Source organism: Lepisosteus oculatus, chromosome 14 (assembly GCF_040954835.1).
Source record: "Lepisosteus oculatus isolate fLepOcu1 chromosome 14, fLepOcu1.hap2, whole genome shotgun sequence".
NCBI lineage: Eukaryota > Metazoa > Chordata > Actinopteri > Semionotiformes > Lepisosteidae > Lepisosteus > Lepisosteus oculatus.
The window spans coordinates 40,289,792-40,306,186 of NC_090709.1; the positions used below are offsets into that span (position 1 = coordinate 40,289,792).

At 49.3% G+C, this 16,395-nt stretch overlaps 1 protein-coding gene and 1 long non-coding RNA gene across 2 annotated transcripts; both read right to left on the minus strand.

The window, feature by feature from the left end:
* Positions 1-259: 259 nt before the first annotated feature.
* On the minus strand, positions 260-4,567 carry LOC138242715 (uncharacterized). The gene is made up of 3 exons (XR_011191667.1): positions 4,267-4,567; positions 2,085-4,141; positions 260-1,862 (listed from the first exon to the last, which is right to left on the minus strand). It is a non-coding gene; the product is annotated as an uncharacterized lncRNA (long non-coding RNA).
* A 4,731-nt stretch (positions 4,568-9,298) lies between these two features.
* On the minus strand, positions 9,299-15,775 carry LOC138243124 (uncharacterized). Its single transcript, XM_069198628.1, has 3 exons — positions 13,087-15,775; positions 10,718-11,050; positions 9,299-10,236 (listed from the first exon to the last, which is right to left on the minus strand). The coding sequence occupies exons 1-3, from the start codon at positions 13,124-13,126 to the stop codon at positions 9,917-9,919; spliced, it is 693 nt and encodes a 230-aa protein (XP_069054729.1). The 5' UTR covers positions 13,127-15,775; the 3' UTR covers positions 9,299-9,916.
* Positions 15,776-16,395: the final 620 nt, after the last annotated feature.

The window sequence follows — 16,395 nt, forward strand, 5'->3', positions numbered from 1 at the left end:
TTGAGTATTAAAGTACAGTAAAGCTAGAGTTTAGTGTACAGGTCTGTGTATTACCACACATTACAGACAAGAATGAAGCACACAGGGTTTTGTATTAAAGCTCACTGCAGATGAGAGTTCAGAACACAGGTTTCAGAATTAAAACAGAAAAAAAGTACCAGTTATTTTTAGTACAGTCCAGGTGAGAGCCGACCGCACAGATTTGAGTATAAAAACATTAAAAACAATGAAAGTAAAAGTAAATTATACAGGTGTGTCTGAGTATTAAAACCCAGTAAAAAGGTAAGAGTGTAGCACACTGATTTGAGTATTAAAGAACACTGCAGGTGAAAGTTCACCATACTGGTGTCGCCGAGTATTGAAGCGCAGTACAATTGAGAGTTCACTACAGATGAAGGTTCAGCATAGAGGCATGTCAGTGAATATTGAAGTTCAGCACAAGTCTGAGCATTACAACAGTACAGTTCATCACACAGGGCTGAGTACTCTCATAGTACAGTTGACAGCTCAGCACACAGACTTGAGTATTCAAGTACACTGCAGGTGAAGGTTCGACAAACTAGTGCATCACTGAGTATTCCAGTTCAGTACAAGGGAGAGTTCAGCACCCTGGTTTAAGTAGTTTAGTACAGTCCAGGTGAGGGTTTACTCACCAGATTTGAGCATTAAAAAAAAAAAAAATCAAGCTATAAAAAGGTGAGATTAAAGCACACAGGTGTGTCAGTACGTATTAAGTCTCACAGGGTAGCACGCAGATTTGAGTATTGAAGTACACTACAGATGAAGGTTCAGCATACACGTTGCTGAATATTAAAACTCACTTACAAGTTAGGGATCAGCACAGTGGTTTAATAAGTATTTTAGTGCAGTCCAGGTGAGAGCCGAGCGCAGAGGTTTGAGTATTAAAGCACAGTAAAGGTGAGAGTTCTGCACACAGGTGTATCACACTGGTTTAAGTATGATAGTCCAGTCCACATGAGGGGTCAGTACACACTTGAGTATGAAAGCACAGTAATAGGTGAGAGTTTAGCACTCGTGTGTCAATGTGAGAATTAAATTAAGTACAAGTTCAGCACCCTGGTTTCAGTATTACAGCACAGTCCACAGGATAGCTCAGCACACAGGTCTGTCATTGAGAATTAAAGCTCAGGACAGGAGAGAGTTACTTATACAAGTGTGAGGATTACCAGTATTAACGCTCAGTGCAGATGGGAGTACAGTACACAGGTTTGGGTGTTCAAGTGTTATATAGGAAAGACTTCAGCACCCTGGTATTTATCATTGAGTAACAAAGTTCAGCTCAGGTGAAAGATCAACTCACAGATGTGTCAATGTATTAAGGTACAATCCTCTTGAGAATTGAGTACACCATTGTCAACACTCCACTCCCTACAGTACAGCCACTGATAACCCTGATCAGAACAGTCCATCTGAGCAAAGTACCTCACTCTGGGGTACAAGACTGTGTCCCCCTCTGGAATCAAACCTGCAATCCACAGTCAAAAAGCCCTGTTTAATACTGGAGAAGTGTAGTGTCTTACAGAGGACAGGCAGCTGGACTGAGCGAGTGAGACACACAGCTCAAGAGACGTCACAGAGACCGACACAAGGAGGAAGAGAAAGACAGGAAAGAGCTTCTCACCTCCACCCCAACTCCCAGCCATACTTGTCTTCCCACTGGACAACCTGGAAAAATAAGGAAAATACAGTCCAATGTCAATCCCAACACCTCATCCATACCCATCTTCCCACTGCCAGCCACTGGACTTTCTGGGAAAACTACAGAAATGATCACAGGACAGAGTATCAACCTCCATCCACACTGGTCTTCCCACTGTCAGCCTCTGGACATTCTGGCAAAACTAGAGAAATGAAAACAGGACTGAGCATCAACCTCCATCCACACTGGTGTTCCCACTGACTTCTCTGGACACCATGGAAAATTAGGGAAAAGAAACACAGGAGACAGCACCCAACCCCGACTCCATCTTCACATCCATACCCGTCTCTCCACTGTCTTCCTCAGAAGATCCTGGAAAATTATGGAACAAGAAAACAGGAGAGGGTTCAATCTTCATTCATACCTGTCCTCCCACTGTCAGCCTCGACAATTTAGGAAAATACAGTCCAATGAGTCCAGTGTAAACCCCAACATCTCTTTCATACCCATCTTCCCACTGGCAGCCTCTGGACTAAAATTAGGGAAAAGAGACCGGAGTGAGCTTCCAACCTCCGTTCCAACTCCTCATCCATACCCATCTTCCGACCGTCTGCCACTGGACATTCTGGAAAACTACAGAAATGAACAAGACTGACCGTCAACCTCCTTCCACACTAGTCTTGCCTCTGGCCATTTTCTGGACATCCTAGACGGCATCTGAACTCCAATCCATCTTCCCACTGTCAATTATTTTGGACATCCTGGAAAATTAGGGAAAGATTACAGGAGAGGGTAACCAACCTCTATCCCAACTCCCAGCCATACCTGTCTTCCCACTGTCTGTCCTGTGTTCATTGCTGTAGTTTTCCCAGAATGTCCTGAGGCAGAGCATCAACCTTCATCCACACTGGTCTTCCCTCCGTCTTCCTCAGAACATCCTGGAAAATTAGGGAACAAGAACACAGAAGAGAGTTCAATCCTCATACATACATGTCTTCCCACTGGCAGCCTCTGGCCAGCCTGGACAATTCAGGAAAATACAGTCCAATGTCAACCCCAACACCTTTCATACCCATCTTCCCACTGGCAGCCTCTGGACACCGGAAGATTAGGGAAAAGAGAGACAGGAGTGAGAATCCAACCTCCATTCCAACTCCCCTTCCATACTCATCTTCCCACTGTCAATTTTATGGACATCCTAGAAAATAAGGGAAAAGACTACAGGAGAGAGCATCTAACCTCTATCCCAACTTCCAGCCATACCCGTCTTCCCACTGGCAGCCTCTGGACATCCTGGAAAACCAGGGAAAATACAGGAGAGGGTTGACATTTTCTGGACATCCTAGAAAAGTAGGAAAAAGATTAAAGGAGAGAACATCCAATCTCTATCCCAACCATACCAGTCTTCCCACTAGCCACCTCCATTCAGCCTGGAAAATCATACAGGAGAGAGTTCAGCATCAATCCCAGCACCACACCTGCCTCTCGACTATCTGCTTGTGGACATCCTGGAAAATTTGGGGAAAAAATTACAGGAGAGGGTAACCAACGTCTATCCCAACTGCCAGCCATACCCCTCTTCCCACTGGCAGCCTGGAAAATGGAAAAGATCACAGGAGAGAGCATCCCACCTCTATCCCAACTCCTCATCCATACTGGTCTCCCCACTGTCAGCCACTGGACAACCTGTCTTCTGTCTGCCTCAGGACATTCTGGAAAACTACAGAAATGAACACAGGACAGAGCGTCATCCTCCATCCCAACACTCGATCCACACTGGTCTTCCCACTGTCTGCCCCCGCATTGGAGTCCATCTTGACCTTTGACACCTGACATTTTGGTGTTTGACCTCAGAGCAGGAGACGCTGCTGGAGACAGGAGAGACAATCAACCCCCATTCTGTCTTCCTATCCGTACCGGTCTTCCCACTGGCAGCCTCTGGATATCTTGGAAAATAAGGGAAAAGAGATGGGAGAGACCATCAACCTCCATTCCAACTCCTCCTCCATACCCGTCTTCCCAGTGTCAATTTTATGGACATCCTAGAACATCAGGGAAAAAGATTCTAGGAGAGAACATCCAACCTCTATCCCAGCCATACTTGTCTCTCCACTGTCCGCCCCTGGACATCTTGGAAAGTTAAGGAAATGAAAACAGGAGAGGGTTACAGCCCGTCGTCTTCCCACTGTTTGCCACTGGACAGCCCATCTTCCCATTGGACATTCTGGAAAACCACAGAAATGAACACAGGACAGAGCATCAACCTCCATCCCAACACTCCATCCACACTGGTTTTCCCACTGGCTGGGAAAAAAAATAGGATTCCCACCTCCATTCCAATTCCCCTTCCACTCTGTCTTCCCACTGTCAATTCTTTTGGACATCCAGGAAAGTTAAGGAAAAGAAACACAGGAGAGGGTAACCAACCTCTATCCCAACTCCCAGCCATACCTGTCTTCCCACTGGCAGCCTCTGGACAGCCTTGAAAATTAGGGAAGAGAAAACAGGAGGGGGTTTAATCTTCATACATACAGGTCTTCCCAGTGTCAGCCACCAGACTTACTGGAAAATGGAGAAGGGAAAAGAGACAGGAGAGAGCATCCCACCTCCATCCCAGGAAACGCTGCTGTAGGCTACACAGCTGGGACAGCTGGTTTGTGTGTCTGAGGGCAGCAATCTCTCTGTGCCTGGTCATCCGTCTTCAGCCCAGCGTTCACCTGTCACTCAAGATGGAGAGAAAACCTGACCTTAACTATTACAGCTGTACAATAACTACACAACGTCACTCAGCACAGAGGAGCTGTGTGGATTCTTTCACAACTAACAGAGCAGAGGCATGTCTGAGCTCTCTGTTCTAGTCCTGATGGTGGCGTCATACACATTACATACAGGTGACAAGAGTGCTGCTTCTATCACCAGTGTTTCTGCTGAAAATAACAGAACTGTGTCTCTTACTAGTGTCCTCTTGGGGAAAAAAAACAGCAACACTGCTTCTATTACAAGTACTGCTACTGAAAACAACAATAATACTGCTTCCAATAATAGTGCTGCTAATAAAATAAGTCTACTAATAGTATTACTATTAATTCAAGAATAACTACTTCACCAGGCTCTAATATCAATGCTAGTAACTAAGTTAGTGCAGGTTCTCCTCTCTCACTAGTAGGGTTGTGGGTTCCAGCCCTGAGTGTGACACAGGAGTGACAGGACTAACCTGACCTTGTGCTCGTGCTGGAGGGTGGTGATGGACTCGGATACGAAAAAGGAGTAGTATCAACAGCACACTGACCAGGTTCTTGTGGGCGAGAGACAGCAGGAGGTCAGGACACAGCCCTGAGGGTCACCCCCTGGAGCCCCGATAGGAGGAGTCCACTGGCTCTCCGCCTGGAGCTCGTCTCCCAGGAGCAGCCTGAATCAGGGTCACCTGCAGCTCTTCGTCATCATGGTCATCCTCACAGGCTCCAGCAGGCAGGAGATCGGGACACCCTGGATGTCTCCCCAAGACGATTCCTACTCTGTCCCCTCGGAGTCTGTGGATCCCAGATTGGTCCGATCAGCACCGATCATGAAGTCCAGCGTCACCTGCGAGGGACAGCCAGTGAAGGAGAGACTCACCTGGTCTGCACTCACCTGCCTGGTGCCTCGTACCCTCCTGTCCAGTCCAGAACATCCTCTTGCATGGTACAGTGTTGCCCCACTTCACCCCTGGCTGCCTGATCCTGTTTCCCAACACAGGGGGGCAGCTCCCACATTCCCAGTCCCTCCCCACCTGTCCCACAGCCTCCCTGACCTCTCCCTGCCTGCAGGGTCAGGTTCCTCCTGCAGGAGCTGTGTCTGGTGGGAATAAACAGGCCTGAAGGCAGCCTGTGCTCCACCGAGTCCCGACTGCTCCGGTCCAGAGCTGCTGTTCTGGTGACCCGTCCTGGAGAAACACAGGCCTGTTGTCCACAGGCTCTCTCTCCCCCTTCGGAGGTTCTGACACCCCTGGGCTCCTCTTCATTGTTGTGGCACAACTGGGCTCCTCCTCCTCTTTGTTCCAACACCCCTGGGTGTCCAGGCGCCAGGCTCCTCCTCCTGGCCAGCCCGAGTCTCCGGGGGGGTCCAGGCGCTGGGCTCCTCCCAGAGTCGAGGTCCAGGAGGAGTTTCTTCCTGTTGGCTTCTCCCAGATCTTCCAGACTCCTCAGGCCTGAGCCGGGCTGGGAGGAGGGAACCTTCCCTGAGATCCTGGAGCCCGACGTCCAGACGAGACGACCGGAGAGATGGAGCCGATGGGGGAGGATGAGGGCTTCAGGGCTCCTGTTGTCCCACTGGGAGAGAGCTCCGATGTTGGGGCATCTGCATTTCCTTTCGTCTCTTCCAGAATTTCCACAAGAAGTAGCCTTGTACCCCAGTGTGCTCATTGACTGGTTTAGTGACAAAAATCACGTTTCCTTACCTGGAGACGAAACCACGTACCAGGACCTTATTTTACGATCCGCTCAGAAGAAATGCGAACGTGATGGGACATGATTTGGTGCTTTTTCGTCACTATCGACTGACTCCGCGGTGAGGAAGATGCGGCACCCGTCTTCGTCACTGGTGGACGTCCCCGTAACCGACTCGCAGCCTCAAACAGAGAAGATACACCCATTCAAAACAGACTGGGATCAAGCGCAACACGTGTCGCCCCTCAATGTGCGGAAGACCTCTGCAGACACAAATGTATATACTGTATTGTACACACAACGGAGGAAAAAAAACGTTTCCTTACCTGTGAAGGATCTCCGTATGAATCTGTATCATTTATCAGTGCAAATAAAAACCGCTTCAATAGGATTCGCGTTCAAATTCAAACCTAGTAGTCTCGTACACTCATTTAGTATAATGTATCATGAATGACCCTCTTAAATTAAGAACAGGAACATCCCGTTATACATAAACGCGACACAAAGTTATAGTTCTATATTAACCTGACCAAACATTCATTTACGGTTTAAATGAATTGAAATGCTCCGACTCAGAGCGTCTTGTAGCTCGTGTTAATCAGGACAGCAATGCGGAGCCCTTTGTGTATTAAGCACAAGTTCAGCTGGTCTCGAACTTGACACACATTAAAAACAAACTTGGATAAAGTGCAACAAGCCGCCCCTCAATGTGCAGAAGACCTGTGCAGACACAAATGTATATATGATACAGGCAACCGAAAAAAACGTTCGCTTACATATGAATCTGTATCATTTCTCAGTGCAAATAAAACCCGCTTTAATAGGATTCGCGTTCAAATTCAAACCCGCAGCTGCTGCTCTCGTTGGTGTCGTGACTAATTGCACTTGAGTATGGCGTTAGTCATCTCGGACCCTCATCTGGTCTGATTGAGCATGACTGTCCTTCTTAAATTAAGAACAAGAACATCCCGATATACATAAATACCACACAAAGTAATAGTTCTACATATTCATTTACGGTTTAAATGAATTTAAATGCTCCGACTCAGAGCGTCTTGTAGTTCGTGTTAATGAGCACAACAATGCGGAGCCCTTTGTGTATTAAGCACGAGTTCAGCTGGTCTCCAACTTGACACACATTAAAAACAAACAGATTAAAGTACATTACATGTTGCTGCTTAAAATGCAGAAGACCTGTTCAGACACAAATGTATACATGATACACACAACCGAGAAAAACGTTCGCTTACATATGAAGGATCTCCGGATGAATCTTCTTCATTTATCAGTGCAAATAAAAGCCTCTTTAATAGGATTCGCGTTCAAATTCAAACGCAGTAGTCTCGTACCTCATCTGGTATAATTTAGCATGAATGACCCTCTTAAATTAAGAACAGGAACATCCCGTTATACATCAACACGACACAAAGTCATAGTTCTATATTAACGCGACCAGCATATTCATTTACGGTTTAAATGAATTGAAATGCTCCGACTCAGAGCGTCTTGTAGTTCGTGTTAATCAGGACAACAATGCTGAGTCCTTTGTATATTAAGCACGAGTTCAGCTGGTCTCCAGCTTCACTCCGCACGGTTTTTTTCGTAGCATTGAGCTCAGAGCTGTAGCTCTTCTCCAGACAGCAGCGTGCTCTCCGAATGCTCGTTATAACTGACCCACAGCGGTCAGTATGAAGTTTGCGCTGAACACTGTACATCACCCACACGCGGTACCTCTGCTTCCGAGCCCAGTCAGCTCTGCTGTGTTCACGACGGGACCTCCGCTCTCTCTCTCCGGTGATCTGATCCGACAAATGACGTTTCCCTCCGCTCTGGGCCCCAGACCTCTCTCACACCACCTGGGTGCGATCGCACCCCGGCCAATCAGGAGACTTCGTCAATTAAGCAATTAAGAGTCCCGAAACTTTATTGAAAACGCAAGTTCAGTTTCTGAAGAATGCATCTGAAAATACAGTTATAATTTTGCTTGAAAATGCACTTTACCGGTGTAACAAGGATAAGAAGCAGCAGGCTGTACACTAAAAAACAAGCTTAAAAAAATACGATTTCCTAAAAACGACATTCGATCTTTTAAACAACACAGGGCAGAGAGGGGCGACCGGAGAATTGCAGAGTAAACTTAACGATATTTAAGTTCATAAATGTTAAGATAGGTGTCAGTTCTGTACGTGATAGAAATATTTATGCAACACAATAAGTACATCGAAGATGACTAACAGAATTGGAATTTTATGACCTTTCAAAGGTATAAATCTCAGTTCTGTACATTATGCAGTATATCTAATAAGTCATTATATTAAAATTAAAATTAAAAATTAATGTAAATTAAAATATATACATCTCAGTTCTGTTCCACGATAGAAATATTTCTCTAACGAAGTAACTAATTAAATTAAAGAGGATATAAATTCATGTGATGGCAAATAATTAAATCTCAGTTCTGTACATGATGTATCTAATGAAGAAAGTTATTGTAATAAAGATGATAGAATTCCACGTCATTTCAAAGACATAAATCTCTTCTGAACACGATACAAGTATTTGTCTAGTGAAATCAGTAATTGCGCATAAACAAATCTCTGTTCTTTCTGCACATGACAGTACTGTAGCTCTTAGGACTAACATATACGTCACTGCGTCTGTACAGATACACTCAACGTGAAGAGACAGTTCTGTAAAATGGTCCGATTTCGATATAGAAGGAGTCTCTGATCCGGGGGGGGGGGGCTTGACCTCTGACCTCTGACCTCTGGGTTATCACTGTCTGTCCACTAGTGGGGTTTCAAGAAAACCGCCACCTCATCTCCACCCCCACAGGGCTCAGATTCGGGGCTCCAGCTGCATCCCCTGTCCCCTCCGAACCGGGGTCTGGACCGGCCGAGTGGACGCCGACCCGACCCGACCCGACCCGACCCGCGACCCCAGGACGCCATGGTCAGTTCTTGGTTCCGAGCAGGCTCTCGAAACGCGTCCTCAGAGCTCTCCTCTTGCAGAAGCCAATCGCCAATCCGCAAATAATCAGAGCCACAGTGACCACAGTGACCGCAGCGATGACCGCAGCGATGGACTGGGCTCCTGAGGGCCCTGAAACCACAGAAACTGTCCGTCAGTAACTACATGGTGACCACAGTACACATCGGTGATGAGGATTCTGCACTGAGATTCATGGAGATAGACTGGGACTGGAGCTCTTATTGTAACAGACTGGTCTACTGGACTGGGACTGGAGCTCCTATTGTAACAGACTGTTCTACTGCACTGGGACTGGAGCTCCTATTGTAACAGACTGGTCTACTGCACTGGGACTGGAGCTCCTATTGTAACAGACAGGTCTACTGGACTGGGACTGGAGCTCCTATTGTAACAGACTGTTCTACTGGACTGGGACTGGAGCTCCTATTGTAACAGACTGTTCTACTGGACTGGGACTGGAGCTCCTATTGTAACAGACTGTTCTACTGCACTGGGACTGGAGCTCCTACTGTAACAGACTGTTCTACTGGACTGGGACTGGAGCTCCTATTGTAACAGACTGGTCTACTGCACTGGGACTGGAGCTCCTATTGTAACAGGACTGTTCTACTGCACTGGGACTGGAGCTCCTATTGTAACAGACTGGTCTACTGCACTGGGACTGGAGCTCCTATTGTAACAGACTGGTCTACTGCACTGGGACTGGAGCTCCTATTGTAACAGACTGGTCTACTGGACTGGGACTGGAGCTCCTACTGTAACAGACTGGTCTACTGGACTGGGACTGGAGCTCCTATTGTAACAGACTGTTCTACTGGACTGGGACTGGAGCTCCTATTAATCAGTTACAAATTCCTCTCTCCCTTATCCACTCACCCTCCACAGTGACGATCACAGTGCTGATGGTGTTTCCCTGAAGGTCCCTCACTGTGTAGCTCCCCTGATCAGACGCCCTCAGCTCCTGCAGTCTGAGCTCCTGATTGTCCACTGACACTCTGTCTCTGTACTGGGGGACACAGCTGGCTGTGCTGTTCTGGACAGAACACACTGAGGTCCAGTCTCCTGAGCCTGCAGGGTCAAACAGCACCTCCACCGGCTCTCCAGTGAACAGGGGGACAGACAGAGAGGCTCCAGCCTGCAGGCTCAGGACTTCTGATCGAGCTGAAAGACACAAGGAGGAAGGAGTTGACTGGGCAGAGTTTCACACACTGGTGACCAGTTCACGCTCACATCCCCCATTTCTGTGGTCTGACTATATTCCCGTCAGACAACATTACACAATCTCGCATCTCCTCTCTCCACTGCCCGTTTACCCAGGGCACAATAATAATAATAATAATAATAATAATAATAATAATGTCTTACACTTATATAGCGCTTTTCTGGACACTCCACTCAAAGTGCTTTACAGGTAATGGGGAATCCCACTACCACCACCAATGTGCAGCCCCACCTGGATGAACCCATTCCTGTGTCCCTGCCTGTCTCCTGTCTCACACACCCTCCCCTTACCACTGACGGCCAGGACTCAGGCACGATGCATCCTGGGATCCGTCTGGAGCGACACTTTGAAAACACGAGACTATTCTCTCCTGGCCCGAACCCTGCCCCCCTGTCTTGGAAAAAACGTCCCAGATCGTACCTGTAACGTTGAGCCGGACCCTCCCCAAACAAAGCAGGTTGTTGATTTCCTTCTTGAACGCGCACTCGTAGACGTCCTCGTCGGAGAAGGAGGCCTGGAGGAGACTCAGGGAGAAGTCCCCCCGTCTGATCTTCTCCCGGGACACCTGGGCTCTGGTCTCGAACCCGGGGCCGGCGTAGGGCTTCCCTCTGCTGAACGCACAGACGAAGAGCCGAACGGTTTTCCATCTCAGGTAGATCCGATCTTCTGGGGTCCCCCTGTAGGCTGATCCATCGCAGGGCAGAGAGACAGAGTCCCCAAACCTCACCGACACCGAGACAGGACCTGGGCAGACTGAGGGAGACAGCAGCGCCGTCACGGACACACAAAGACATCAGCCACTGCCTCCCAGCGACACCGAGAAAGAGACGCAGGACAGCACCCTTACAGACACACGCAGGAGAAACTCAGCCGCAGTGACAGACAGCTGTATTGATACCGTTATAGTTATTGGAAGAGGCTCTTGAGGTGTCTCGGGTGTCTGAGGGACAACAGTCAAACGTCCAGCGGGTGTCAACATTTCTAACGCTCGGGAGCTTCGGAGCAAGAGAGGAACTGAGGTCCTCACTCGGGTGGGGGGGACACACACCAACCCGATGGGAGGAATGGTCTGGTTCTCCTTGGTTAAATCGAGCGCTGGGTCAATGGTCGAGAGACATTGACCGCGGAGGAATAGAGAGATCTGACAGGTAGAGGAGTGAAGACGGGGCCAGACGGCGGGGGGGGGTCCTCGTTCCGATTGTCCCCCAAGACCAGACTGGGGTTCAGTATCTGAAGCCAGTCCGTTGTACTTAGGAAACTCGGATTTCCTGTATAGGGAACCCCGAGGTGAAAAACAGTCTCTCCTGTTCAACGGAGGCCGTTTCGGAAAGAGGGAGATACGCTGCCCGTTCATTCTGTAGCACCTGGGCTGACAGAGAGAGATTTCACTCCAGGTTGGGTGCCGTCTGGCGGAGAAGGTAGGTTTAGGTACCCCGTTTGGCAGCGTAGGTGTTATACAGCAGTGGTTCTCAAACGTTCTGGGCCAAGTACCACCCCTGACCAAACCAAAGCATCCAAGTGACACCTGCAGGTCGTCTTCACCTACAGGAACCCCAGGAATTCTCAATGAGCAACATGAGCGCGCACACACTCACGCTCACAAATAATCAAAATAGCACCGAGCACTTAGATCATATGGATCAGGCGTGCGTGCTCGATCGGCGCTGGGCGTCAGTACTCTCGGTGTCTGTTCCTTTCAGCCAGGACATATGTGTCACGGACGTCCAAAGGGACTCACCCTGGGGAGCAGGAGAGCGGAAAAAGACCCATATGCGTAGCGGCGAGACGGGAAAAAGGCCCGGGCTCGTTAGTGCAAAGAGTTCAGGAATGCCGTATAGAAACCTAGGCCCTCAGGGAGCGGACGTGGGGCGCCCTGGTGCTAGGCGGGTCTCAGGACATCCGAACGTCAATGCTGAGCCAGGACAGAGTGCAAGACCCGGAAATATATAGCCCAAGGGAAAGAGAGGGACCGGAAGGACAGCAGACCGGAAACTAGGGACAGGGCAGAGAAGGAGCGCCCTCTGGCTGCAGAGGGCGTGACAATAAGACCTGATTTCTGCGAGGTATTTACTTCCGATCGCTTGTTCTGTTGGCAAAGGTGGAGCTGAGCCGTGTCTCTAGAGGGATTCGTGTGGGCGTTGCATCGACGAAGGGAGGCACTCATTTTATTCAAACAGAAAATCTGAAAACCCGTCTCAAGCTTTCTGAAACTGGTTAAGTAAATTCCAGATGAAAAACGCATATGATTTTTAATTGTTCGATTTTTAATTCCCAATTCTTCAGTGCACACAACACATTTCCAGGGTCATCTGGCACACCACCAGGGGGCGCTCCGTACCACAGTTTGAGAGCCACTGTTACGGAGGATTTGGGTACTTGCTAGCAGTCTGGGGATTTTCTGGTTGTTCAGGACCTGGGCCTTCTGAGATACCTGGTTTGTAAACTGAGTAACTTGTATGTTGTACTGTAGGTTTATGTGGTGTGTTGTTCAGTGTGTCATCATCATGCAATTTTAATATTTCTTTAACCCAGTGGGGCAGAATTATTACTGTTATTTAAGGACAAGCACTGATTTCTGTGAGAAACAGTTAATACTGAACAGCACACAGAGCGCCAACAGAGACACACTGAGAGTAAATGAGATATTATTTTCCAATCGGGGCCCGAAGATTAAACACAAGCAGGATGCATTGATCATTACTGGGTCTCTGCACTTTGAATATTTAGCATTTTGCTTTTACCTCCCTGTAAATAGGAGAAACAAAGTAATAAATGTCTTGAGCTCTCACCTCCATTGAAGATCCCACCAAAGAGAACCCAGAGCATCATACGGGGACTCAGCAGAGAGACACAGCACAGCAAATACAGAAACAGTCGCTATAACAAGGAACACATGAATAAGACTCACTCACTTTTAGAACAGGCTCAATCATAGATCAGGCATTTCAGAAACAGCAGGGCTGTCCAGTCCTGGTCCTGGAGGGGTCAGTGTGTGTGTGTCTGCAGAGTCTCCAGGGGTCTTTAAAGCAGGGCTGTCCAGTCCTGGTCCTGGAGGGGTCAGTGTGTGTGTCTGCAGAGTCTCCAGGGGTCTTTAAAGCAGGGCTGTCCAGTCCTGGTCCTGGAGGGGTCAGTGTGTGTGTGTCTGCAGAGTCTCCAGGGGTCTTTAAAGCAGGGCTGTCCAGTCCTGGTCCTGGAGGGGTCAGTGTGTGTGTGTGTCTGCAGAGTCTCCAGGGGTCTTTAAAGCAGGGCTGTCCAGTCCTGGTCCTGTAGGGGTCAGTGTGTGTGTGTGTCTGCAGAGTCTCCAGGGGTCTTTAAAGCAGGGCTGTCCAGTCCTGGTCCTGGAGGGGTCAGTGTGTGTGTGTCTGCAGAGTCTCCAGGGGTCTTTAAAGCAGGGCTGTCCAGTCCTGGTCCTGGAGGGGTCAGTGTGTGTGTGTGTCTGCAGAGTCTCCAGGGGTCTTTAAAGCAGGGCTGTCCAGTCCTGGTCCTGGAGGGGTCAGTGTGTGTGTGTCTGCAGAGTCTCCAGGGGTCTTTAAAGCAGGGCTGTCCAGTCCTGGTCCTGGAGGGGTCAGTGTGTGTGTGTGTCTGCAGAGTCTCCAGGGGTCTTTAAAGCAGGGCTGTCCAGTCCTGGTCCTGGAGGGGTCAGTGTGTGTTATGTGTGTCTGCAGAGTCTCTGTCTTTAATGCAACACCACCAGAAGAGCTGCTAAACTCTGTCAATTAAGCCAATAACAAGCTAAACGTAATGTTTAAGAGCCCTCCCTACAGCAGCCTGAAAATATCAATTCCTTTGAATAATAGACAACTGTGCAGGTACTATACAGCATTAATGTGCTTTCATTTCCGTTTGGTATGTGGTATTTATGCAGAGTTACTCAATAGAAGAGGTAAAGCTCTGACACATATTATAATCAATAATTTATATAACAGTGTGAAACAAAGAAAAACTCCGACGAGACCCGACACGAGACTTGAAAATCCTCAAGAGCCGTTCGTGCCACTAGCAGGTAACAGGGAGAACAGTTACACGATGGAGACGAAGCGAAGCGTTAAGAAGACATACCGAGGCGCACAAATTAAAAAGGCGGACGTCACCTTCACGATAGCGTCCAAATCAGCACACAGACTGGCTCAAACCGCACAAACACAATTCTTCACCGAACCTCAGGCGCACAGCGTCACATGAGCCTTGTCCCTGTGTCTGCCGACGTAAAAAAACATTAACAGGCAGAATATTTCTCTTCACCAAGATAACTGCAACTCGTTCAACTGGCTCACGCCCCTCAAAGAGGAAATGAATTTCAATCTCTTCGCGATGCAAAAACAGAAACACCGCGCCTGATCTCAACAGCTTGTATGAGAGGGGAGGAATGAGATTCTTCTCCGTCATTTACTGTCATTCGAGCGCTGTTTGGTCCGGCTGAGAAATTTCTGCAGCTTCTGTCCGATTTTGCGCGGGGCAATAATATCAAATTCAAGTAAAAGCCCCCCCAGACGTGGACTAGCTTATCCCAGCACTGCAGATACCCAGACCGACCCCTCCAGGACCAGGACTGGACAGCCCTGCTTTAAAGACCCCTGGAGACTCTGCAGACACACACACACACTGACCCCTCCAGGAACAGGACTGGACAGCCCTGCTTTAAAGACCCCTGGAGACTCTGCAGACACACACACACACACTGACCCCTCCAGGACCAGGACTGGACAGCCCTGCTTTAAAGACCCCTGGAGACTCTGCAGACACACACACACTGACCCCTCCAGGACCAGGACTGGACAGCCCTGCTTTAAAGACCCCTGGAGACTCTGCAGACACACACACACTGACCCCTCCAGGACCAGGACTGGACAGCCCTGCTTTAAAGACCCCTGGAGACTCTGCACACACACACACACTGACCCCTCCAGGACCAGGACTGGACAGCCCTGCTTTAAAGACCCCTGGAGACTCTGCAGACACACACACACACTGACCCCTCCAGGACCAGGACTGGACAGCCCTGCTTTAAAGATTAGTTACAGCGTCAAAAAATAAGATTATTTACCAACCTACACCAGTAACACAGAAGCGCCTCAACTGCATTCCTTCCCAATATAAAAATGGAAATATGTCTTCCTCTCCTCCAGAAAACTAACCCTAAAGCTTGTTTGACAGCTATCATGTGCTTCACTGCACAAAACTAAGAAAACGCCCCACCTGATCGCAGGAACCACCTGATCCCTTTCTGACTCAATACAGAGATGTGTTATTACAGGTCAGGCGTTTCGGCTTCATCAAGGGCTGTCCTGGAGGGGTCAGTGTGTGTGTGTGTCTGCAGAGTCTCCAGGGGTCTTTAAAGCAGGGCTGTCCAGTCCTGGTCCTGGAGGGGTCAGTGTGTGTGTGTCTGCAGAGTCTCCAGGGGTCTTTAAAGCAGGGCTGTCCAGTCCTGGTCCTGGAGGGGTCAGTGTGTGTGTCTGCAGAGTCTCCAGGGGTCTTTAAAGCAGGGGTCCCTTTAAACCTCGATGACCTCAGGCCAGGGCCAAATGTCTGCACCAGCACCAGGTACATGGCAGGAGGAAGACAACGCCAGAGCCTTCCTCCTCCTTCTCCTCCTCGGCTGCTCTCGGTGGTGTCCGAGTCCCCCTGCCCCCCGTGTCTGAGCTCCCTGTCTCCAGTCCTCTGGGGCGACCCCGGGTTATTCTGGGGTGCGGGGGGGTGTCCCTGTGGCCAGAGCTCGACCAGCCCGCTGTGTGCAAGCAGCCAGCACTAACCAGAGTGTTCGCACCCCATCCCCCAGCGCCCCTCTGCCGGTCCCTGGCGCCGGCGCACCCCTCTCGCTCTCCCAGACCCCCCCTGACCAGCGGGGTGATACCGAGCGACGACACAACTCGGGGGGGGGTCCATCTCGGTGGACTGGCGCCTGCCCCCCTTTCAGAGCTTAGATGATGATGATGATGATGCCGACAGTACCTCACACTTCTTCTTGCGCCTTTCTGGACCCTCCACTCAGAGCTCTTCCCAGGTCAGGGGGCTCCCCTCCAGCCCCCCCCCCCAGTGTGTACCCCCACCTGGATGATGCTCCAGTCCGCTCAGCACACAGCAGCTCTCAGTGGGGAGGA